Source organism: Triturus cristatus, chromosome 7 (genome assembly GCF_964204655.1).
Source record: "Triturus cristatus chromosome 7, aTriCri1.1, whole genome shotgun sequence".
Classification (NCBI taxonomy): Eukaryota; Metazoa; Chordata; class Amphibia; order Caudata; family Salamandridae; genus Triturus; species Triturus cristatus.
The window spans coordinates 377,997,317-378,023,702 of NC_140590.1; the positions used below are offsets into that span (position 1 = coordinate 377,997,317).

Genomic DNA, 26,386 nt, shown 5'->3' on the forward strand with positions numbered 1-26,386 from the left:
ACCAGTCAATACTCTATTCCAGCACTACCAGACCTGTCAGAAATTCCATTCCGGCTGTATTGAAATCTCTCAGAGTGATAATTTCCAAGGGTGATGTTTCACAAGAACATGCTGAAAGTACTATTTCCCGGATCCGGCAGTGCGGGATAGGTCAAACGTCTACTGGACGCCGTTTCTTGGACACCGATACCTTTCCATGTCCTTCACCTGCCGTGATCTGAAGGGGCCAATTGAAACTTAGTTACTGATTGGCTGCCGCACCAGCAGGTACTTCACCTCTTGGTCTCACTCATTATTAGAATTTGGCTAGTACACCACCTTACTATTTACTTTTATAGTGTAGAGTTACTTTTATCTAGGTCTTGAAGAATTGCCACTAGATCGCCCGGACTTAACTGGCAAGAAATATGTTGACCAAACGAGACTGAGCGCAACACCCTGCAGCATCATTGCAGTGAGTCGCCAACTCCATTTTTAACCAGGGGGTAGGCAGGACTATTAAAGTCTCATTTCCCTGACTCTCACATTTCCCTGTTTTAATTCACACTTTTGCACTCCTACACTACTAGGGCCCCTTACACCCACTGCACCATACAGCTAGGAATAAAATGATCTCTGCCAAAGAGCCCTTGTATAGGGTGCCCGTCGGGTATTGCAGCGCCGACCCGACAAGGAGCATGCCCGATGATGAAGCATGACACCCAGCAGGCTGGGTGTGTGAGGGCCCTTATTCCGAAAGGAAGGACTTTCCAGTCCCTCCCCTTTCTCACTAACACTACCAGTGTGTAGTTAGGGACTTCTTTAGTCACCTCTTTCTCCCGACCAGCCCTTCTTTACCAGGAACTGCATACCCTCTTTCTTGATATTCAGCCTGGGCATGTATGCTGGACCACCCTAATAGCTCATAGTCCCCCTTTTTTGTCTGGCAGCAGTTGAAGTGGCACCGAGGCCCAGATCAGTCCACTGAAGGCTGATAACTGGTGTATTTTACACACAACAGCAACCAAAGGCCCATTGCACTTTTGCTACGTTACTGCAGGACACCCGGCTTCTTAAGAACTGGGGATGGTACAGACTAGTCTATAAAGAAACCAGGTTACTTCCTAAACGTCTGCCACTTCTGAAAGGTAGTAAGGGCTGGTGACCAGTCAATACTCTACTCCAGCACTACCAGACCTGTCAGAGATTCCGGCTGTATTAAAACCTCTCAAAGTGATAAGTTCCAAGGGTGATGTTTCACAAGAACATGCTGAAAGTACTATTTGTTGGGCCCACAGCACACGTGTATTTCTCACTCTCTCCTATTTTTTGCAACATCCCCACATGGACGGGCGCGTCTGGACCTGTTCCTCACCCGTGGAGCAGGTTCGGCACCCTGAGGTGCTGGGCTGATTACTTCTCCAAGCCCTGCATTGGAATGTGTGGGCCAGGTCGTTCCTCTGTATGGAGCTGTCAAAGAGATCTCCAGGATGAAGAGTACAAAGGGGCATGATCTAAGGGGTTTAACAACCAAATTTCAATCTTTTAACAGATAAAAGAGCATTTCCATGTGAGACACTACCTCATGTCAAAGGGGCCATTTAACCTGTGAAATAGGAGACACTACCCCAAAGTATGAGACTCGCATCTAATAATACTTTCCTTCCTGGTGGCGGACTCGTCAGTAATTGAGACGTGCGCTCAAGGCTCACGCTGTCCGCTTGAAAGGCTGAATGCCAATACAGTTGAGAAGACCAGGGTGAATGGCTGAGGTATGGAGTGCTGTAGTTAAAGGGCTCTCTTTCTCCTTAAGTCTACCGTGCTTCTATCCTAAGAACTTCCCTTTCTCTTTTTCCTAGTCTCCTTCAGGACTTCGAGAGAACCATTTAAAACAGCTCTCACCTGCAGACCTGTTTACAGATGACGTCTGTCAAGGTGTCTGCTCCAGGGGTGGGAGGAGGAAACTGCTCTTCCCAGAATCTCCTAAACACAATATGTCTGGGTGGGACCCATAAGAGCTTGTATCTTGAAAGACGTACAGAAGCAGCACGGAGAATCTTGTCAACGAGAAGTAAATTGCCTTTCCCCAAGTGTATAGCGAGCCCTCAGGGACACAACTAAAAGTGACCTTAAGTGGTGGTCTCAAGCCCCTCCACTGTGGTGACCTAGGGTGGCAGGCACCGAGGTCCCAGAGGGATCCACACTTCGTCTGTGTGCTGGCCTGACAATCCACAGAAACGACTATCAGAAGGTAAATGGGGCGGAGCTCCTTTTATTTAATCCTATTCAGGACCCATATTTGCCATCACCGGCTAACCTTTGTGAATCCTCCAACCCCACACACTGTCACGCAGGGGAGTTTTCGTGATTCTATTTTGAGATTTTTAGTATGTAGTATCCAGTTCACAGTTTCTCTAAATTCAATCTGGTTTTAGACATGAAATAATTTGTCTTTGTCACCAAATCAATGTTTTCTCTTACATATCTCAGAAAAACTGTTTGGCGATTCTGGGTCCGATTTATGCTCAGGTGAGAAGGAAATGTGGTCAAAATATACCTAACCGGCCTGCCGGTCATCGCAGGGATCCAGGCTGCCTCCAGCAGGTAGGCCATCGCTTTCCAGGGGACCATCAGAAGAACATTAAATTAAATCCAGACACCTAAGAACGCCAAGCGTCTTTGTCTTCTAATACCCGTTTGAGGGTTCTTTTCTGTATTTTGTTTGTATAGGTCAGACCTCGAACACAGGGGCAGCAGAGATCTTATGCAGGACAGAGTATATCATGATTGGTGCAGATTACAAAACATGAGTGCCGCACTTACAAGAGCTCACTGCAGGATTCAAGAGAACGGGGTGGCATGGGGAAGAGAGTTTTAACTTCTTTCCTGAACGTCAGGAGTGAAGGAGCCATTCCTCAGATGAAGGGCAAGATGGTCCAGAGATGGGTGAAGCGTATGAAAAGAAGAAGCCTGTCTTATGGTCTTTTTTTTTCTCCCAGTGTTGTATAGTGCAAACTGGACCCGAAGATATTGGAGCGCTTTACTTGAGCACCAGTTACATTACACAAGGACACATTAATGTTTTGTTAAGCAGGGGGAAATTTAGTGATTTGCCCATAATCACACAATGTCGAGCAGGCTCCGAGACTCGAATCAGGTTTCCCAGTGCCAAAGGCGGCAGCTCTTGCCATTACTTCAGATCCTCTCCATCGTCATCCACCTTTCTTGAATGGGGGAAACCGCGAGTCTGAGGCCAGTGCTATCAGCGAGCATAGAGTGTGTGAAAGCAAATGGGTTTCTACTGTGGACCTATAAACGAAGGCCAGGCGGTGGGAAATGATTCGCCCCAAGCTCTGTGCTTGGTTCATGACATTCCTTTAAACGAGAGCCATTGATCTCTGGAGAAGCAGGGGGACCAGGGTTGACGCAGAGAGCGCGTGCTTGCAGAGGCTTGTTGTAGCCAGTCTTCCACCTGGGACTGCAGCTTGAAGCCACTGTGGGAAATCAACTCTGTTTTGGTAGGATTAGGGTTAAGGTTGAGAGAGAGAGTAGACATTCAGATACATTTCGAACACTGTGCACATTTATTAAAATTACTTCACGTGTATCCTTTGGTGCAAATTGTATTTAATCTTGGCAGTCCCACGTCATTTCGAATTCCTTTTTTTTCTATTGGCAGAATTTCAGGAAAAAGTAAACACAATGAGTACCTTCTGTTGGAGAGGGGGATCAGTCTGGAGTTTTCGCTGATCCAGAACTCTACCGTGGCTTCACCTTTTCCAAACAAATCCACGCTCCACCCAACCACAAAACAAGTTACAACCATACAGGTTACTTAGCCAGGCACTCTTTTAGGAATGGAATGATTAGGGGAAAAACTAATGGAGCACGGAAATCAGCAGAATACCTCCCAAGGGTAGAATGAAGCACAGAGCTTGTGGTAAGGAATAGCACGCGGACAGCCTGAAAGTCAGGCCTTCTACTTAGCATTGAAAGAGCAGCGGCAATATGCAATTGTTGGAAATGTGCCCTTTCTGCAGCGTCACCCAAAACTTTTTTTGCCTTTTTGCTGAAGCCCATTTTCGCTGGCAATAGAACACTGTGCTCTTTACCCCTGCTAACCAACGGCAAAGTGCTTGTGCTCCTCCGTTCAACATATCAAAATCAGTACACTCCCGATTGGTACATTTAACTTACCTTTAAGCAGGGGCGTAGCTTGGTCACTAAGAATGGGGGGAATAGAGCCTTCAGATTTCCCAACAATCACGCTGGTTAAAATACATTATATGAGAAGCGGGGAGGGGGCAGTGAAATCCCACAAACACCCCACCATACCCGACTTAAAGCATCTGTACCCAACTATTTACTACATAATATATTCATTAGGGGTTGTAACACCCCAAACACCCGCCCTGAAGCTACGATCCGGCATATAAATCGATAGTATAGGGAAATCACACTGTACCTAGTGTAGGCTAATTATCACCAGTGGGCTGCAGCACTCATTGTACCATCCACCTTAGTGACACTGCAAATATGACTGCAGATTTATACTGCAAATTCGAAGGGTCAAAATAACCCATTTTGATGGGCCTAAGCCCTACTTTTCAATATTAATAAGTAAACACTAAGTGAGCCTCATCATCTATTATGCAGGGGGCATTGTATTTAAAAGTATGACATGAAAAGGTTAATGTCAATCATATCTTTACAGTGACAAGCACCTCAAAGCTATTTTCACTGCAGCTGGGTTGGCTGTTTCATAGGAAAGCATTGGGATAGAATTAAGTTTAATAAATGTCATCTCTGCCTAGGAAACAACTGCATATTACATTTTTGGACTTTTTGAAATATTTGCCACAAGCCCAATTTACTGACTGAAATCCCTGTAAGCTGTATCTGCATTTTCCTCTCGCTTCTGTCAGCCAGTAATTAGCATTTCAAAGGACGTGAATGAAGTGTTCTCAGGACAGACTCAAAAGTAGGCCTGGGTGAGTAATTTAGGTATTTTAAAATTACTCTTTTGATAACAGACAAATACACAATTACGCCCATTGGCGTAATTATGAGCACAAACATCCTACTGCAAGAGCATAGGAACACCAAACTTAGTGAGCGGCTACTGGCTGCTACTGTTCGTGTTGTATTGCATTTAGCTCTATTATCTTGGTGCAAAATGCATCCTCAGATCGTTAAAAGCTGGGTTATGCTCCATTCGTAATTCTGCGTAATCTTGAGACAGTTTACCAGTGACAACTGAACCTGGACTGGATTGGTTTCGGTCTGCCATTCTCTGAGTCGCTATGTGCCTCCCCTGAAGTGGTCCTGAGGGGCTTTAGGAGTGTACCCCTGTGGTGGATTGTGACTTAAAAGACTACAGACAGAGGGTAGAATTTTTATATGACCTGTGCCCCATCACAGACAGCGTCAAATTGCACCTAGGTCCTGTTCTACAGCGACAATTGTGTATCATTGGCACGTTTGTGCTTCTTGACAGTATCTCTACTTACAACTTAAAAAAATTAACATCTCTAGTTCCCCTTATTGGAAATTTGTCATTGTAGAGTCATTTTCTTTATTGCATTTTACTTTATTTTTCTCATTTGTCAGATGTTTATTGTTTTGTCCGAGCAGGCCGTTGGAAGTATCAAGCAAAATATGCTTCGGGTGACAGGCCATGATTGGGTTCACTATGATGGTCCTGAGAATGAGGTAAGTATGGGCCAAGTCTTTTTCTATGTGGAGCCAGCCTAGAAAATCAGGAAAGATTCTCAAGCTAAAAAGAGCCCTTTCGCCTAAGGAAGGCCGAATGGTAGCTCTACCATTTAAGAAATCTACTTCCCCTTATTTATATTCTAAGTGGAGTTTATTCAAGAAGACTCTGGGTTTCTTATTGTGCCATATGAAATGGGAACTTAATTTATTTATGGCAGAAGAAAAGTTAGGAGAGGGTCTGAATGGTTCCCCTACTGATAGCTGTCCCCCTCACATATTACGGGAAACCTTGCTCACTAGTCCAGACGCCCCTCTTTCACTCCTGAACAATTCTCTCAAACTGGGTATAGTCCCAAATATATTTAAAAGTGCGCAAATTGTTCCAATCTTAAAGAAACCTAGCTCTGGCCCTCTGGTCCTCAGCAGCTATCGCCCCATCTCCTTGCTGCCCTACTTAGGTAAAATCTTAGAGGCTCATGTTGCAAACTGCCTCAGCCCCTTGGTCGAACACTCCCACTTTCTTGACTCTTATCAGGCAGGTTTTAGACCTGCACACTCGGAGTCAGTTATTCTTACAGTCATGGACGAGCTCAGAAGGGGGGCAGACAAGGGAATCACCCAGGCCCTGGTACTCCTTGATTTGTCAGCAGCATTCGACACGGTAGATCATGATCTCCTGATTGACCGTGTCAGTAATGCTGGGATCCAGGGTCTGGCACTGAAGTGGCTTTCTTCTTTTCTCAGCAATCGATTTCAAGCGGCTCGCCTCGCCAATTTCTCCTCCAATAAAATGAAAGTGACCTGCGGGGCACCCCTTCTCTTCAATTTATACTTACTACCCTTGATTTGCTCCATGAGAGAATGAAAGGTTGAAACATTTAACTACGCTGACGACCTTCAATTGGTATTTGATATCAATTTATCGGCATCTTCTGAGTCGAACTTTCAATCCACTCTGAATTTTATCAGCGAATGGATGAATAGCATTCAACTAAAATTGAACCCAGACAAAACCGAACTGATCCTTATGGGTGGGCCAGCCAACCCGTGGAACTCTAACTTTTGGCCTCCATTACTGGAAAATCCTCCAATCCCAGCAAGTTCTACCAAGAGTTTGGGCATTGTGATCCGCAATGATTTGTCTCTGAAAGCCCAGATTGGCTCAGTGGTCTCCGCCTGCTTCTCTAAATTGCGAAGAACTAGGAAGATCAGTAGATTTTTGACCACGGAAGCCCTGACCTAAGTCACCCTAGCTCTGGTAATCTCCTGTGTTGATTACGCCAATTCACTGTATGTTGGTATCCCAGCATAGCAATTACATTGCTTACAGCTGGTGCAGAACCAAGCAGCCAGGTTGATTTTTCATCAGCCCAAATGGCATCACGTCAGACCGCTAATGAAAAACCTACATTGGCTTCCTGTGGCCAAACGCTCTGCCTTCAAGTTGGGATGTACCACCTTCAAAGCCCTCTCTGGTAATAGTCCAGCATTTATTTCTTCTAGTATCCAGCGTTATACTCCTTCTCTGGACCTGCGGTCCTCCCATTTGAATTTGCTGGCTACTCCATCATTCAAACGCAAGAAGTACGGGGACTAAGATTTGCGGTTTTAGCCCCGCAAGTTTGGAACTCGCTTCCTGTGGAGTTGAGGTCTGTGACCTCTTATGCACAGTTTAGGAAACAGCTTACGACCTGGCTGTTCTCCCAGGCGTATGACTAAGTTAATGTTCTCACTGTTGCAACCCCCCCTCTGACTCCAGCACCATGAAACCGTTTGGTGTACGTGCGCTCAATAAGTGTCTTTAACATAACATAACACCATACTCAATAAAGCATTCAACAATGGTTTGATCATCATTTTCAGCGATTCCAGTAACTCCCATCAAAAGGTGTTTTAATGACCTCAGTGCAGTGGTTCCCAAACTGTGCGCCGCGGCACCCCGGTGCGCCGTTAGGAGTAGCCAGGGGCGCCGCTCAGATTTGGGAAAGATAGCGTGTGGCTGTGGGCTGAGCAAGATTATAATCATGTTGTGTGAATGTGGGCAGTAAAATAATATGAGTCTTTTGACGCCTACCTGAATGCGGCAAGTGAAGCTTATTCCAGCCACAGCGCAACTCACGGGGGAGTTACAAATGCCACCTGCATAACCCGGGAACTTGGTTTGGCCCAAGAGCGCAATGCCGCCATACGTGCGTACGTGCTTTCACAGACGTAACCACCGCATACGCAGCAATGACTGCCCGCCGTGTTCTGCCGTGCCTTGGACGAACCTCTTCACAAGTAACAAGTAGGTAAGAGGGCTGAATCACTGCTTGCTCATTGACTATTTTAATTTGACAAGTCGAGTTTGAAAGGGACAAGTTAAATAAATGTGTAGTGGCCCACAGTCTCGTCGGAAAACAGGAGTGCATCTTAATGAACACGTAGGCTCCTCGCAGAACAAATTAGGCAAACAGGTGCATATGAATGAAATTTATGGTGCAGTAAAGCTTCCTGGGGAACAAGAGTTATGTAGGGGGGAAACACAGACTCGTGACATTTTCACTCAAGTCAAGATAAAGATTTCAAATATTTCTACAACTTCACACAGCCCGTGTATTTAGATGCTGGCTGCTGTTCCCGCACTTTGTTTGTGTGAACTTGAAGAAACCCTGCGCCGGATTTTATAAACCAGGAATTCCAGTGGGCAAGTTCACTTTGGAATTAGGCCGCATTGCAGCCAGGATTAATTTCCGGACCCCAGTCTGACCCTCAGCTAAGGCCAGGCAGGAAGCATGTAACTGAAATAACCTGTTTCCCTTTCAGCCTCAGTGAAAGCAGTTCATCATTGTTCCCTCTGTATATTTCCCTATGTTAGTGACAACATAAGAGACCTCCCAAATTAAATAAGTATAAAGCCTTTTCTGGAACTGGTACTACCCCTCCCTATTTCTCTTACACTATTAGCCTAGCGCTTACCTCGGACGAGGCATCGCAGTGATATGCAAGTTCAGCTCAGACTGCAGCAACCTGGGCATCGGAGAGGCTGTTAAATCAACCCAGACTGGGGCATGTATGTTTTATTTCTGTGAAGAGGAGTGCGGCAGAGGGATGGGAAATACAGGTAACTAAAAGTGACACCAAAACTTTCAGACTGAGAAAACAAGGGCAAGCAGCAGGTGGAAGAAGGAATACACGGGGTAAAACAAAGTGTGAAAGAACCAAAGGGGAAGAGAAGGAAAGCAGGACATAAAGGCAGAGAGAGGGGAGAAAAAGAATGTTGAAGAACAAAGGCAGCAACAAGAGGGATGAGGTAATAGAAGACGCTTTAGCAGGCTTTTTCATAATTGAAAGTTTCACAAAGCGTCATTAATTGACCAACAACAGATACAGCAGAGGCTGCAACAATGCAAGCTTCCTTAAAGCACCGAACAGGCACACATATAGCTGCTCTTTTTCTTTAGCTTTTAGTAGTGCATTCTTGGGCTTGTACTTTGCCTTTTTTGCATTATTATGCTGAGTATTATCTCGCAACTCATGGCAAGCGAGAGCTTTTAGCTAAAATGCCTGGACTGCTCAGAGGTGTCATACTCACAGAAGGTGATGGCAGGAATACTTCAATCTGTCTAATCATGGTACACTTGATAAAGCATATTTCACTGAATCCAGGTCCGTAATTATTAAAGCTTTTATTAAACAACTGCTATATTTTTATTTTGTTACAAATATGATTACAATACCTTCATCGCATCTCAATACATTTCAGGGAGACAACTGGAAGTACTCCCGAGGTCGGGTTTACATTCCCCCACCAATAAAAAAATGGCGGGGAGCCATGGCCAACTGACAATTAGGTCAAGGGAGCCACAGGTCGAAAAAGTTTGGGAACCACTGCCTTAGTGTGAAGTAGTTCTTTGATTGTGCAGGTTTTTTCCTTCATTGTGCAGTATGGACACCTTTAGGCACTGAAGAATCATATGCCTAAGTACGTGATACATTTTGGTAACCATTGCAAGCCAGGTCATTTTATAGACTCTAGAAGGCAAAGTCGTTTAAGTGAAAGTACTACAGTTTATTCTAGATTCAAGCAGTATAGAGAGGCCTCAGAATATTCGCCAAATTATATCCAACAGAGTCAGAATAGATTTACCAGTAATACCAGCAATATTGTAAAAATGTTATTAGAATATGCAGCTGTGTAAGAGTGCGTGACTTAAAGGAGATGGAAGTAATTCTTGGTTTCCTGAGTTATTGCTAATGAGTCTTAGAAGAGGGTTGGTGAACAGCAGAAACATTATTAGTGAGAGGGAGCATCGCTGATGAACTCCTTGACTTAGGTGTATGAAATCTGATAGAGTACCATTTATTATGACCCCTTGCTTGAAACACACTTTCAATGCCATTACCATTTTGATAAAGTGATCACAGAGTACATAATGTTGCAGGATTGCTGGCAGACAAGACCAGGAGACCTTAAGGGGCTTTTCTGCATCGAATGTGATCGTGGCTGAAGGTGGGTTGGCCGATTGAGCTCTTTGTATCAAAATGGTAAAAGATTAGGGTATTTTTGTTAGCCATTGTACCTTTTACAAAACCTTTTCTGAGGAATGAATTAGCGTGGTAATTACCTTTTCTATCCTCCCTACTATAATCTTTGCATACGCTTTGGCTACTGTGTTTGTCAATGAGATATGCCTATAGCTTTTTTGTCAGGGATGGGAATACTTGGGAATTAGCAAATCTAACAAGATGATGGACGGAGTCTTGAGACTTTTCAACCACTCACCCCAGTCAAAAGATCTGGGTTGAATCCATCCTTCTTATGCTCACTATACCACCCCAGTTTGGACCCAGTCATATGCAAACCAGTCTTGACCCTGCTCCTCATGGGAACAGTCCAGCCCGAACTGCCAGGCCAGGTCCTCCCTGGACTGGATACAAACTTCATGGGACCTGTTCCGGGGTATCACCTCTCATCAGCCATACATGGGAATTACAACAACTGTTGCCTCAGCTTCCATGCCCGTTACTTCACCTTTCAGAATAAAATGTAGCAAGACAGTTTCAAGAGGGTCAATGATACCTTGTGAAAAAAGTTTTAGAAAACGTTATGGGGTAGTCACCGGACACTGGAGCTTTATCACTTGGTAATAAGAAAATAGCTTTCAAGATTTCAAGTCTATCAAGTTGTTTGTTAGGGGATTCTTTGTCTTCGTCTACAATGTGGACATTGATTTAATTTAGAAATGCAACGTTCCATTATAGTTTTAATGTTAGTTGCATCAGGAATGATATAATACACTTTAAAAGCAATTGCCGTCTGTTTATGTTTGGAGCAGATATTACCAGATTTGTCTTTGATGATGGTGATTACAGATTTATTCCTTTTGAATTTTAGATTAGATGCTAGGATTGTACCAGCTTTGTTTAAGTGACAGTGTTTCTTCACTTTTTATGTTGGAAGCCACGTGTCCACTCTCATGTTAATGGTTTATGTTCACACTTTAGGCATTTGATGGTTTATGTTCATACTTTAGGCATTTGATGGTTACTGTGCCAGTGATCGTTCTTCTAATTTTTTTTTATCTCAATGGCAAAGTAATTTAACATCAATTGCTTTATTTTTCCTGACCATTAGGCTAATCATGGTGCCTTCAGTGATTATCAAGGCAGGCTTATGTACAGCAGAAGAGTTATGTGATCCAGAGATCTCTTGAGTGGCTTCATATTTTCTCTATATCAGTTTCTCTTTGCAAGGGCTGTAGATTCATGGTCAGATGTGTTTTTGGGGCCTATTCAATGAGATGCATGCGTGATCTGAGACAAGAATAGTTTCGCTCTTCGTGTCTGAAATACTTTTGTAAATAGGCTGGGTAAATTAGGAGACAGTTAATTTGGGAATAGCCCTGGTGGGGTAAGAAAAAGGAGAATCCCCTGCCATCTGGTTTTAGGAGTCTCCTAGTAGCTTTCAATCTATGTGATGTGTAAATGTTCTGCATTCGCTTGTGAGCTTTATAAGGACGAACATTGTAGAGGAGGCGCTTATCAGTTATGCCATCCACAGGTTGATGAAATTCTCAACCAAAGATATTGTTGGCGTTTTGTGAGAACTCTTCATTTTTTATTAAGAGAGCTCCAGAATTCCAGAGTGTAAGACCTAGCAGCAATCATGTTCAGGATATAAATATCTAGGTCATTATTCTAGCTTCTCATGATTAACCACTCGCTTCAGAATATGTTTCTGACAATATCTTAACGCTCAGGTCTCTAGGTAAAAAGTAATAATGCCATTCTTTTCTTTACGGCATCAGAGTATGTGCTTTCGTCTGACCACCCACGTCTTACCATGGAGGCCTTGTGGGAGGTTAGTTTGTTTTTTTATTAAAAAGGTGCTATCGCCTTTCAATTTATGGAACGTTCTTCTACACTTAGTGGTTTAGCCATTATGTGTTTTGTGATAGGATTTTAAGATCAGTAATTCAGAACATGTGATTGATACATCATAGTGATACTCGGAATAGTGGGGAACAAGGTGTTTGGCTTGTGACACCACTGTTGACTGCTGCTGTTAAGGGGACAAGCTGAGGTATGAACGCCTCTCAACACTTAACGAGATGGGACCACATGAAAATAAAGAAGGGTAAAAGAAAAAAGAAAAGTAAAGCAGTAGTTGAGATTGAAAAGGATTACAAATCATAAAGCAAGACCCCAAACTCCATACCTCCCTTACACTTAACGCCCATCGCAAAACACAAACTTATTAAAATGAGGACTGTGGTGTTAACACCAGAAAGTGTCCATCATCTCAACCATCCTGTACTAATCCAACATTAAAGGATTTAACGTTTAGCAGAATATCAGTAAAACTTGTGTCACACCACGTTATCTTCTTCTCGAGTCCCAGTTAAGGGCAAAGTGACTAGAGTGCAATGTAATTAGAACAGTCATTATATTTGATTGAGTAACACATAGGTAATAGGAGGCAAGCATATAGGCTATCAGAGAAACCACTGTTCTAATATTTCGATTCATGATAGCCCTTCAGAGCTAGAACACCTATGTACTAAGTGGTCTTTGTAGGTGCAGTTATGAATAACTACAATTATGAAAGTAGTAGACACAGATAGGCATGGGTGAGAAATGTGTTAGCTAACAACTTAAAGTACAACATACATTCCTACGAGGTCGTGAGCAGGGAAAAGGAAACAAGTTCTTTCAAGCAAAAGCGTCAACTGGAAAAAAGGGCTCCTGGTGGGCTCTGGGCACGTGTACTGTAGTTCTGAATTATAACGGTAGTAACCCGACGTAAAGATATGATGTTATATATAGATCCTTTAGGAGCATTGTGCCTGCTGCAAGCCTGGACTACTATAGGAGCAAATATATGGAGGGAATACAGAAGTGAGCCTGGTAACACAAGGAGACAAACTAAGACTATTAAAGAAAGAAGAAATCAGTAGTAACGATATGGAATGAATGAACACACGCCATTACTAAACAGTGGAAGTAGGGGGGTGAACCCAGGAGATCACGTGCGTTTCTTGGACAAGATGCCACCAACAGAAGTCTTAGCACTATGCTTGTCCAGTTTCACCTTTGCATTCACATTTCAAGCCAAGGAATGTCATTTTTCTGCAAAGGCTAAGGGCGAACTTTCCATCTGCTGGTGTTGTGCAAAGGCAAAAAAGAGAAGAACTGGCTCCGGCTAAACACGTACAACAGAAAAGAGCAAATCCCAGTCATAGGCTACACTGGCCTGTCAGTGGGGAGGGGTCCAACAGAGGTCCAGGAAACGGGTGAATGCCACATTGAGGATACCCTTATTAGATACATTTAGGCATTACACACCATAGAAAAATTGCAACATTCAATATATTTGCATACAATTAAACTAAATTGAAATCGTTGACATAGTCTGAAGTTTTTCTGACAATCCTGCTTGGGAGCAATCCTTCGGGACCAGTGCTGGACATCCGACACTTCCCTTGTCCCTCCACCAAAACCCCAGCGGCAAAACCATAGCAGCATCTGTGCTAATCAACATTTTCACCTGGAGCCACCTGCGGATTTACTTCGTAGAATACAAGCAAAAAGCAGAGTTCGAGGTAATAAAGGCAATGGCACAATTTAGATCATATGTAAAAGGCAACGACACTTTAAACATGTCTTTGTCAAGCAAAAAAATACACCTCTACTTCATCGTGGTGTACACCCCAGAATACAGACTCAAGATGAACTCATGCAGTTTGTCAGTGAGGAGCATGCACTGCCTTGGGATCCTACATGGAATCTGATATCATACAACTGCAGCTAAAAGCATTCTTTCCCCCGACAGAACTTCATATGCACACATTCGGCTTGTGCCTTCAGCTTGGGTGAGAACCCTGAAGAGAAGTAAAGCAGAAGAGAGTAGAGGTGATCAAGGGGACTGTCTTCTACTCACTGCATGATAGTGGATCGTTTTTCAGCTTTCCACTGGTCGCAGCCCTGAAGGGTCAGTCCCTCGGCGAATGTGTGCTCTACCTTGTATACTTCTAAGGTAGCGATAAGAAGATGGTTCATGCTTACGGTTGACTTACTTACACACAGATAAATAGACACTGGTTAGAAAAAGCCTTTGGATCAAGACGATAATCTAGGAAGTATGCTGAGAGACGGTTGTAACATACCGCTTTGAACTCATCAATGCGTAGCTTACATTATACTTTGATTAAAAAAACAAGTGATCTGCACTCACGTATATGAGCCCAGAGTAGTAGCGGTCCTTCAAGTTGTGCAGCACTGAGGCCTCGTTGAGGCAGGTCAGCTCTGCCATGTCCTCAACCTTGGTGAACTTGGGCGGGTTCATCTTCTGAATGTCATCTTTGGCCACCGTGACCCGCTTGCCATTCTCGGCCAGCTCCACTACCACTTCATCACCACGCTCCTCCTTCAGGCTGGCTGCCTCAAAACCATGCTTCTCTGAAGGCACCCAAACCTGCCGCTTGGCTGTCCAGTCAGCCTGCGTGGCCTGGTTGCCCATGAAGTCACGGTCCACAAAGAGGTATCGCTCTGCATCATCCCGATGTGCAGTGCGGGACGTCATCTTGGGTGAGGGAACTTTACCACCAATAGGATACCTGGAAAGCAGAGAAAAGGAAGGCTTTAGAAAAAGTAAGAGTGTAAACAGAAAGAATATCATCATCTATTTTAAGTTAAATACCCCAAAGGGGTCATAACCTTTACTGTAGATAATACAAATGATACACCGCAAAATAAGTACAGTTTCAGTCTAACAGAATGAATTACAAAGGGAAGATATTTCAACAAAATGGATCATGCAACAGGAAGATGGATACAATTACTCATTTTGCATCTAATTCCAAGCATCAGAGCTGCAGACCCAACTCATGGGGTAGTAACTTAGTTCAATGAAGTATGTAGTTTGAATTACTAAGACTATAGGTTACTTCTCTAAGAACACCCAAGTCAGAAGATAGCACCACAGAGAACTTTTTGAAACTTTAGGCACATCAGAGGCAAGATAGATTGAAAAGCAAGGTCACTTCTAACCAGTGCAGCATTCGGTCAATGCCTAGAGCAAGAAATACATCTGAGCAAACAGGCTGCTGATTTTTACACTAGTTGGATGTTCCACATAATGGGAGCCACGCACATAACATATTCCCATAAACTTGCTTAACCACAGGTACGGCGAAGGCACAAACTTCAAATGCTCCTCAGAGCAAGAATTGTACAGTGGTCAGACTACGTTTGAGGAAGACAACAGGGCTCAGTAGATACCAGAAGCGTGAGCAGGAGGAGGATGTTACATTTAAGCACTTCCTACTATTCACCCTGCCCTTCAAGCTCCTCCTCAGTGCTTGACACACTCCTTCTTCTGGAAGTGCAGACACCCAGTTAGACCCCTGCACTGATGCCCTTTTGTTCCTAATTTAGGAATGATGAGGTAGGAGTAAGGATCCGCGACCCAAAACGCCTACCTTTCTCTAGTCATGGTGTGCGTGAAGAGGTCCTGAAGGGAGACCCAATTTATGAAATCAAATAAAGATAAAAGGTGTGGTCCCTAACGCTCAACCAAGCAAGGTCTCTTGACATGTGAGGGGAACTTTGTGCTAGGATTACCTCCATTACTTACCCCTACTACACTGCAAGGTCCACCTCCCCGAAGAGGAAACCACCTGGCACCATGGGAAGCTTATTAGTGGCGGAATGATCAATGTTATCTTATTGCCATTTGTTCGGCAGTGGCACCCACTCTGCCATTACTACGAACCTCAGTGCACAGTGTCTAGGGCATGACTTATGTCATTCCAATGTAGCTTGAGGGCTTTACCAAATGCATATCTGAATCTTGGGCCAGTAATCAGCCCTTTGCCCGAAGGTTAGAGATAACCCAAGGTTGATACCGTTATATGCATAAAAGAACTGTAGTTTGTGATTATCAATTACTGGGTGTATCTAAACTGTGCTGTATATGTGTACATTACTTTGTTCAATTAGCTTTGTTTGGGGTTTTTATATGACGGCTATTGCTGGTTAGTACTATTATGAGCCCCCTAACAGCAAACTATATTGAATATCTGAGCTGTGCTTATATGTGAGGTATTTTCATTTTTTTTTTCTTTTGACTGTTTTTATGACATCTTGGTTTGTACATGTGAACTCAAACACACAAAAGGTGATGGGTGGAATGCTTGCAAATAGTCTAACCTCCAGTAAAGGTAGCATTCCAACCCATTCTTTTTTGGCCCATCATGCCCATTAGATTAAACCCAACCATTTGGAAATTAACCTTTGTTCTGCTTTAATAGCAACAGTCCAACCCAAACTGCCAAACCAGGTCCTCGCTGAACTGTAACACAAGCAACTGCTGACCAGTTTTGGCCTATTGAGCCTCTTCAGTCAGACGCAGCTTGGTGCCAGGGTCAGAGTGAGCATGGGACCCACAGCTGGGCACTCCCTTGGCCACTTAGGGCATAACATAAAATACACAAAAAGTGATGGAAGAAATTCTTGCATATAGGCTAACCACTGACAATCCCTCATGATAACATTCCAACCCATCTTTTTTTGCCCATCATGCCACCTCAGATTAGACCCAGCCATATGCAAATAAGCCGTGGCCCTGCTCAAATAGGAACAGTCCAGCGCAAACTCCCAGAAATCCAGGGATTGGTTATATACCAATAATTAGCGCTCTGTTAGGAGCCCATTCCCTCTAGCTATACAGAATCACATCCATAGTTAGGACAATGACTGTACCCAGATCCATGGAGAATAAGTCTGATGGTCTCGGCCAGGCTACTGTGGGAGAGCTGTGCCTGATTGGGCATCAAAATACCAAATTATTCTAATTACTTCAGCAGAATTATTGGGCACAACTGCTAATGAAGAGAACGGGGCATACATGTGTCTTCCCTTAAGGTAGCCCCCTTCATTCCTGTGGAAAAGGTGAATCCATGAATGGGAACATTGCCATAGCCACTCAGTACAATGCTAATGCCATAAGGGGCTTGGCATAATACAACATTTCACCCACAAAAGGATTAATGAAAAGAACACCTTAGCACGGACAGCACAAGCCGTAGCTGAGCTACCACCTATCCAAAATGGGACTAATGATATATTACTTCTCGCTCCAAATCCAGGAGTAACGGAGACAATTGTGCCAGTGATCCATCACAATGACTGGGACTGAACACAATTTTCAAAAGCATGGCAATGGACACAAAGAAATGGACTAGCATATCCCAGATATACAAGACACCCATTAACAGGGACCGCCACCACTCACATCATAAGATCAAAAGTCGCAGGTCTCAGGGTCTTGTGTTCACCCTCGCATAATTATTAAAGCTATACTTATTTTGCAGATATCTAATGTTTAACTCATGCAAAAGGCAAGCAGTGGGTAGCACAGATTGTTTACACACTATCTTAGGAAAACTAAGTTCTAGGATAAGCATGTATAAAAATTTCAAGTTCTATGGTGAAACTGCTATGCCTTACAGCCATTTTAAATATATAGGATACATTCAGGTATTAGATTCCAGAGCTATCCATCAACTAACAAAACAGATGTTACAGATTGCGGCATTGGACAACTGAACTATCCATCAAGTATCACTGCACTTATTGGTCAAGACAACATAGTAGAACACACATTCACACAAAACACTCACATAAATGCATTTATCAGTCAGAATAATTCTGACTTGCTCCAACTAATAACATCATGTGTTTTCCAAGACTAAATCTATGCAAGACCTCTATTAAAAAGGTCCATTCCAATTTAAGATCTTTTCAGCATCAAGCGTTGCCAACAAACTTTCTAGGTATGATCCAGTCTGGTGAAGAATGGAAAATCATACAGTGCATGTATGATGCAGATCAATGTGGCAAGGAACCTACCATGTCTGGCAGAACTAACTGAGGCAAGAGAAGCAGTATAAGAATCACCACAGAACTGGCCACTGTTACCAATGTTTTACTCAGAAAATTATTAAGTGGCAATAGATTAGACAATGAGCGATTACTATAGTATTTTCATCGCCGTCCACAATAGGGTAATGCTTTCGGCACAAAGATGTAAGAAACCCTCCTCCTTGTGAGTTTTCATACATTAACAGCAAATTAAGAACGAAACTGGGCGAAAAACACATTGCAGGACTCAATATTAAAACTATCTGGCACCAGGACCCCAATATCTACAAGATCAAACATTGTCCCAACAATCTCTTGTGCAGTAATGAGTGCAATAAATGTGTCTCGAGAGGCTGCTCCAGCCATGCCAGCAAACACCACAGCAATAGGTTTGTCAAAAGTACAACAGTAGAGTATACTGTCTGACGCACAGAGGCGTATACCACCAGATATCAGCACACAGTTAATATTCCACTACGATCATCATTCTTCATAGTCAATTGGTATATAGTTGTTTAAACTTAGTGAGGAAATTGTTTCTTTTTTAACTCCCCTACCTGTCAATCTTCACATCTACTGACCTGTCCCCCATGATTGACAGTAGTGATAACTGTCCAAATACCTATTTTCTTTATTCTTTCATATTTAAAAATAAATACAGAAAAGAAAATAGATGGTATTCAAATAGCGCACATGCCTCGCTGAATCTCACAGTCCTGCCCAACGCGTTTCGTGCTCAACAGCACTTCTTCATGGGCTGCGGGCATCGTTCTGAGAGAAGGCGCAGCAATTTCAGTACAGCAACAGTTTAAATCGTATTTAATACCGCCCAGGTGGGCGTGGCCAACCACGTGGCCTGATGGTAACTGTAGTGCCACTGTTATCCTCAAGTGAGTAGCCGTGCAATTCTCTCATGATTAAAACCAAATTAAATCCCAAGTGGGTTGCGGTAACACAATCCGCCGTTTGTTATGCTTGTAACATCTTCCATCGGCATACCTGTCCAAAATGCTGCGACGTCGATTGGCGCCATAGCTGGACTGCACAGGTGCAGCGGAGCTCCTTTCGCGGCTCAGGTGTGCCGCTAAAATCCCAACAAAGAAGGTGCCTGCTGACAGAGTGATGGGATATTAGCGGCACAGCCTGAGCCGCGAGAGGAGCTCCGCTGCACCTGTGCAGTCCAGCTATGGTGCCAATCGACGTTGCAGCACTACAGTTACCAACAGGCCACGTGGTTGGCCACGCCCACCTGGGCAGGAGTAAATACGATTTAAACTGTTGCAGTACTGAAATTGCCGAGCCTTTTCTCAGAACGATGCCCGCAGCCCTTGAAGAAACACGTTGGGCAGGACTGAGATTCAGCGAGGCATGTGTGCTATTTGAATACAGCTATCATCCATTACAAGAATTGGCGAAAGTAATATACCTGTGTGTGACACTCTTTCAGCAGATATATATATATATATATATATATATATATATATATCCATCCTAATGACAAGCCCCATCATTTTGCCCTAAATGTAGGGTAGCCCCACTATAGTATTTTTGCTTAGTTGCTCATTGAAGCTTTGGGGCATATTAGTTGTTATTCATTTGCTATAGCTAATGCCCTTATTCATGTGTTTTGATAGCATGCTTCTAGTTCATGTATTATTTTGAATAGTTGGCGCTTAGGAAAAAGAATAAGAACTTTAGACTTAAACATGAGTGTGGAAGACCATTCTCACATGATTTCTCTCACCTTGCATCGTGATCATAAGGTTTATTGATTTCGAAATAAATTGTCTCCGGGACTTTGACGACACTCCAGACTGTAGAGCAACATGGCTCCAAATTCAGAATACCAATGCCATCTTGGCTGTTTGTCTCATACCTCTTCACCCAGTAGAGGCATAACTTACCCTTGTTTCACAGACAAGCCAACAGCTAGGAAAACATATGTAGTTCAGGCACAAACGCGTGTTGGCTCTACTGAAATACTGACCCAGACTGCTTCAATGCTTGGAGATTAGGGATGCAAGAATCCTTACATATGCACCTGATAATGTTGTCTGCTTACAGAATATTTAAGTAAGAAAAGGATATCCCTTGACAAAACAATATGTTCTAAATGGTCAACTCCTACCATGCACCTATTGCAATTTTTAAGCTTAAAAATTGCAATAGGTGCATGGTAGGAGTTGACCATTTAGAACATATTGTTTTGTCAAGGGATAACCTTTTCCTACTTGGTAAGAGTACCTCATTTCCCTTGATAGTTACAAGGGGTTTCTCTCTGTTCTTTATACGCTAACAGAATATTGACATTTGCTGCTTACTCTTTGACTACTTTACTGATTTCTGAAATTATACTCTTTCATTTATTCGCACCTATAAATCTAGCTTAAAATAAAGACATTAAAAATAAGCGTGGATTTCTTGTGAGTGCACACTTGTAGCGAAAGGTGCCAGAACCAACAACAACAATAAAAACGGCTACATGCCCAATATGCACTATCTCTAGGTCAGCTGAGGGAGGTGCATGGGCCATAAGCAGTCTGTTTCTTAAGCTCAGAATTGAGAAGTTGGTCCAAGCCTGCACCTGCCAAAGATCATGAGAATATACAGGCTCGTATTTACCGAATACATGCAAGACTTACCACACATGCAAATATAACTCAAAAACTCTCAAATATATTCATCTTGTTCCGAAGTCTTAAACAAACACATGCAACGATATTAGCATGGCTCCTACACCAACAGGTAAATCATTAAGAGGGCCACCTGCCGAAAAACGGATCATGCTGGTGCACACAGAGTTAATAGATGGCTAACACTTGACCTGCCCACCTAAGTAAATCTGAAATTCCAAACTTAAAACACAATACCTATAGACTTATGTTTTTCATGACTACCTAAAAAGTGTGCACTAAATACTGTTCTTCGAATTGACATACCTTTATGCCAAAATGTGTAGTATTAAGCATTGACAACAATGGGGTATGAGATGACAAATTCTCATTAAGCATCAGGATCTGGGAAACTGAATACAATATGCATAACAGACACTTATTTTTGCGCATAATGGCATAATTGTCATATTACAGCCTTCAAATTCAGAGTTAAAACGCTGCACACTAGTGAGGAGCCAAGTACGACTACATTGAGAAGGACTAACACAAAAGTAAGTTCAGAAGCTACTCGTGTGCACTTTGTGCCACCAGAAACTCCACATATTTGAATGGGTAAAAATGGTCACTAATAAGACTATTTTCACCTGAATCAATCAACTCCAGCCTTATTTCTTGAGCCTTGTCGTATTGGAGCATTGGCAACTATATATTCTTTGCTGGTTCTTCACCTTCGCTGTTTTCTAAAACTGGCCTTTAGTAATGGCTGCAATCTATTGAAATAAGCTATTGCTACTCGCTTGGTAAAGTAATATTCATTGAATCGCTCTCACCCGACAAATTATCCAACACCCCTTTTTACACCAGCCCCAAAATATAGGGAAAAGTGGTTTCTCTTAAATTTCTAAGATTCATTTCATGTGAGCTTTGACTCATGGTGGAGGGCTTCACTGCCTAGGTTGTTTGTTTTAACCTTCCTCAGCCTTCGTAATCTGTCAGTGGTGATACTGGTCTGGCTAGCATGGCTTTGTTCATGGAATACCAACTGCTTTTATTTCTTCTTTTGTGTTTTCTTTGGATAATCTCTAGAAGAGTGCTTGAAGATAATTGCCTTCACCCAGTTTCTTGCTTGACTTGTCAAGTCTGCTGTTCTCCACTTTTATGTTGACCCCCATACCCTCCCTGATGGAAGGCACCAACGGCATGCTGGCTATAGTTTACAATCGTGTATGTGAAAACCAGAAACTGAATGGGTAGCTACTAGCTTATTGTAGCATCAATAAGATGAGGTGTTGGGTGCCATGTGGAATCTGAGGTAATGCTTTCAGATCTGGGGACGCCTGGGCAGCTAGAGACATAGGGAAGAACCTGGATTCTACAATCAATTACAATTTGTAATTGAGTTCCTAGGTTAAAGCCGTTCAATAATCTTATTTTTAGGAATCTGAAGATGTTGTGCAGGATCTTTCCTTGCTTGGCATCAGATGTCTGTGCTACCACAAATAGGACAATTCAAGGCTTTCTCCTTGACTACAGTAAAGTTATTTTGGTAGGTGTATTTGGGCCTTTCAAAATAATCGAGTGCCCTGGAGCCTGGGTTGGCTCCAGGGCACTCAGAATTCGTCAGCTAGCCTTTGATTTGGAGCCCATTTGTGGTACTGTTGCACAGTTCATCAAGCGCAGTCTTTTCTATAACATCAATTGTGATATCCATGACCTGCCCATCATGGTTAGCTGTGTGGTTCTTGCTTCTGTATCAAGAGGAAGAGAGAATGATCCTTCCCAGTTTTAGCCCACATGTTGTCGAACACTGTTCCATTATATCTTTATTTCAGTGACAACCTTTACCTTTTCTGAAGAAGATGACAGAGTTGACCTCTCATTCACACCTTTTAAATACGAATCATGTTGCATCCATCGGTGGCAAAGGAGCAATAAAGAGGCTTCAATAAGAGACACAGTTCCTGATTTGCACGGGCTGGGGAGTTTCATAGAAAAGTAGCAAACCCCAATTAGCAGCATATAGTAATCCTCTGTTAGAGGTCTCTATCTGGCAATTGCTAGGTTGAGATGCAGATGTTTTTCACAAGTTAAGGAACTTCACACTGAAGAGTGAATGCTATATGAATTAAAACTGGCTTAGAGATCTTCGCTTGTCCATTTGTGGCAACTGCTTCAGCGACACAATCACACAGTGTACAAAGTGTACAGGAGATGGATACATTGCCAGCTGGACACAAACCTAAAAATGAATGACTGACTGAATGAGAAAGTTTTATATAGCGCGCAAAAAGCCGCCCCAAAAGGTGCCCCAGTTCTAAACCGACCATCAGAGGTAACCTGTTGAGTTAGGAGAATATCCATGTCTTCAGATACTTCCTAAAATAGTTTTAATTAATATTAGCCCGAAGACCAATAGAAAGCGTATTCCAAACCTTTTCTACTAGGAAGGAGAAAGATCTTCCACCTTTTCTTGGAGCTTGATTTTCTGGATTTTAAGGAGCATGGCCTTAATAGATCCAGGTCTCTGCATGGATTGTAGTGATAGAATCATTACAATAGATATATGGATCAGGTGCCATAATATGCTCTATGAGCCAGGATGAGTGTTTAAAAATGTATGTGCTTGTACACTGGCAGCAAATGTAGTTGTTGGAGATGAGGAGACTTAGATGAGACCAGTCATGCTGCTGAATGTTGAACCACCTGCAGTCAATTAATCAAAGCTCTGAGTAAACCTACTACATATTAGAATAGAAAAGAAGTAAGAAGTGACTTAGCTACTATTATCTGGGCCTCTAAGGGTGTAGATCTAGAAATGTCTTTAGGTGTACGGAGTAGTGACATGCCAATACCTATAACAGTAAGAACTTGAGAGCAGAAAGTAAGTTCATTGTCAAATTTTACCCCAAGGTTTCTTGCCACCAATGCTGGGGGAGTTGGAGTTGGCAGCCCTACAGCTCACTAGTCACTATTTTAAAACTTCTTGATGGATCCAAAAACAAATATCTTACTTTTTTCTGAGTTACATTTTAAGTAACTCTGTGGCATCCACTCAATAACCTTAGCTAGGCAAATTTGAAAGGAAGCTTCTGGAAGGTCAGCAGTTTTATCTGTGGCTAAGATTAGCCGAGTATCATCAGCGCAGGAAACTATATTAATCTCAAAAGACTCTATTAATGTAGCCAGGAAGGTCATATAAGCATTGAATACAGTGGGGCTCAAGGCGGCTCCTTGAGGGACACCACATTTGCGCCTTTACGTCCTGAAGAGAAATTGTACATTGTCACTGTTTGGTGTCTATCACTAAGGATAGACTGGAGCCATCTTGGTTTCTGGCCACAAACACCCATCTCTGACAGGAGTTCAAGTAATAGAGTATGGGATATCGTATGGGATCCTGCTGATGGTTCTAAAAGAAGAGGACGGCATTCATTCCTCTATCTAAGATAGTCAGAGACTTCTAGTAGTGCGGATTCGGTGCTGGGATGTGGCCTAAAGCCTGACTGGGATGGGTGTGAAAACCCTGAGGGTTCCAAAAATTCAGATTGAATGATGACCCGTTTTACTAACATCTTACAGAATGATGGGAGCACAGAAATGGGTCGAAAGTTGGAAAGAAGATCCGGGTTAGCAGATGACTTTTTTGAGGAAGAATTTTATCCATCGTTGCTTCCAAGTAATTAGAACGCAGGCCAAGTTCGGGAAGAGGTTAAACTAAATTTTAACAATTGGGCTAATAACTTCCATTACTTTGGCCAGCACCCACTTCAGCATGAAATACATAAACCTAATTGATTTAGTATCAAGATGAACCACAGAGATGCAATACAACATTGGGGGAGGGGGGCGGGGGGGTCTCACTGCCTCTTAAATAAAGCCTACAGGCACACTGTAAAGAAACAGGTGTGTTTCCCTTTTCCTGGCATCATACCACTTTTTACTACGCTGTGAAACACAGACAAAGCCTTTATAGCATCGTTCAGAGGGTGATGTCACATACTTGCCATCAAGGTAAGCCTAATTTGGTTTAATGTGTTACTAAGTTCAATGAAGTGAGAGGCCAACGTCTAACCGTCTGTCAGGAACTACTTTAAACTTTGTTCCCGGCTAACGGCCTTTCCTATTTCGGTCAACCGTCCTAGAGTTTGACCCACTATTATTTTCTTCCTACCGTTATGTATCTTACTGCAATGTCAGAGCTTCTTAGTCCAGGCTGCTGTAGGGTGATGCGTCCAGAACTGACTGCAGCCCTCGGGGAGTCCAGGCAGGCACGTGGTTTTAAATCAAACAATTGCCAAATGTTGACACAGTCTTGGACCACAATGTTTGAGACAAGGAGCATTTTGGTACACAGGCAGGGAAGGAAGGCAGCTGTGTGTTTACTCGGTTCAAGGGTAGCATAATTGTGTTAGAAACAGAATAAATAGTTACCAAAGGAGTTAAACCATTGGTAAGGAGCATAGGTGATCCCACAATTAACAAATTCATCATCCAACGTTTCCTTGCAGAAATTAGTTACTGTGGTGTAGGCTAGGGATTCTTAAGTCTACAGCACTTGAGGGTGTTGTGTATCTGTGAGGGCTTTATACTGTGAGGATACTGCCTAGCATCCTCGATTTCAGGCACTCCATCACAGTGACTCCATATAGTGGAGACACATGAAAACCAACTCAAGTGGCTTGAAAAGGAAAATCTCGGTGTACTCAAGGTCCCAATGTTGTTCAAACACCTAGTCAACAATTTGGGTCAGACTTTGAAAAAGACCAATAAACGGTCAGTATATATTGAAGTGTGGCTCATATCTCGTATTGTGTATCATAACACCATGGATATGGCACATTGCACACATACAGCTGCACTGTAATGTGCTAGGTATGCTACGCTGTGTAGCTCGCTTCACACCAAAGTTTGCTAAACAGACACCAAAGTTTGCTGAACACCAGGATAAGACACGGATGAGGTAGCGTTTCTGACCATATAAGCCTATCTCTGCAGAAAAGGATGGCGCCTGTGAGTTAGTGCTTAACAATTCAACAGCAGTTCAGAGGCAAACAGCTTACTGCCCAGACAAAAGACCAACACAGGCAAAACCAGCTTTAGAGAAAATGAGCATGCCAATCTAAACTAGTGACAATAAAACAGGGGTGGAAAATTAGTTCTATGGGTTTAAAATAGTTCGTAACATTTCAAAAAGTAATTCCAAAAGGTGAGCTCCAGGCACAGAGTCCACTTAGTCAGTACTTCTTTTGACGTCAAGTTTTTTCGGATATGATGTCTGAGACAGCTAAAAAGTCTCCCGGTTTCCTTTTAAGAGTCAGGTTTATTTGGAAAAGTGGCATCTGCATGGAAATGGTAGGCCCGCCTTCAGTATTTGCACACAGACAAGATAACAGGCTTCAACCAGGTATGGGCATTCAACCTGGAGGCACAAGCCATGCAATCACTTGCCCATAAGAGGGATGGGCCTGATAGACTGTCCTACATCATCACTAAAACTGGTCTTCAATAAACATGCCTGGTCCAGCAGCGCCTCCTCCAACTATGCTAGGCAGCATTTCTTGCTTCAGAAACTGTCCGAACAGGGTTGTCGCCTTACCCTGACTTACTATTTTAAGTAGGATAAAAAAGGTGGGGGGGGTCTCTAAATGAGTCATGGCCATAGAAGCGTGACC

At 43.0% G+C, this 26,386-nt stretch overlaps 1 protein-coding gene across 5 annotated transcripts in view; it reads right to left on the minus strand.

Moving 5' to 3' along the window:
- The window catches only part of LOC146809721 (uncharacterized), a 614,997-nt gene that overhangs the window by 334,611 nt on the left and 254,000 nt on the right, over positions 1–26,386 (minus strand). For all 5 annotated transcript variants that reach the window (XM_085616561.1, XM_085616559.1, XM_085616558.1 and 2 more), the window contains exon 2: positions 14,411–14,792. In XM_085616561.1, the coding sequence (XP_085472687.1) occupies positions 14,411–14,758 (348 nt within the window). In that variant the 5' untranslated portion in view covers positions 14,759–14,792. The remainder of the gene's footprint in view (positions 1–14,410; positions 14,793–26,386) is intronic.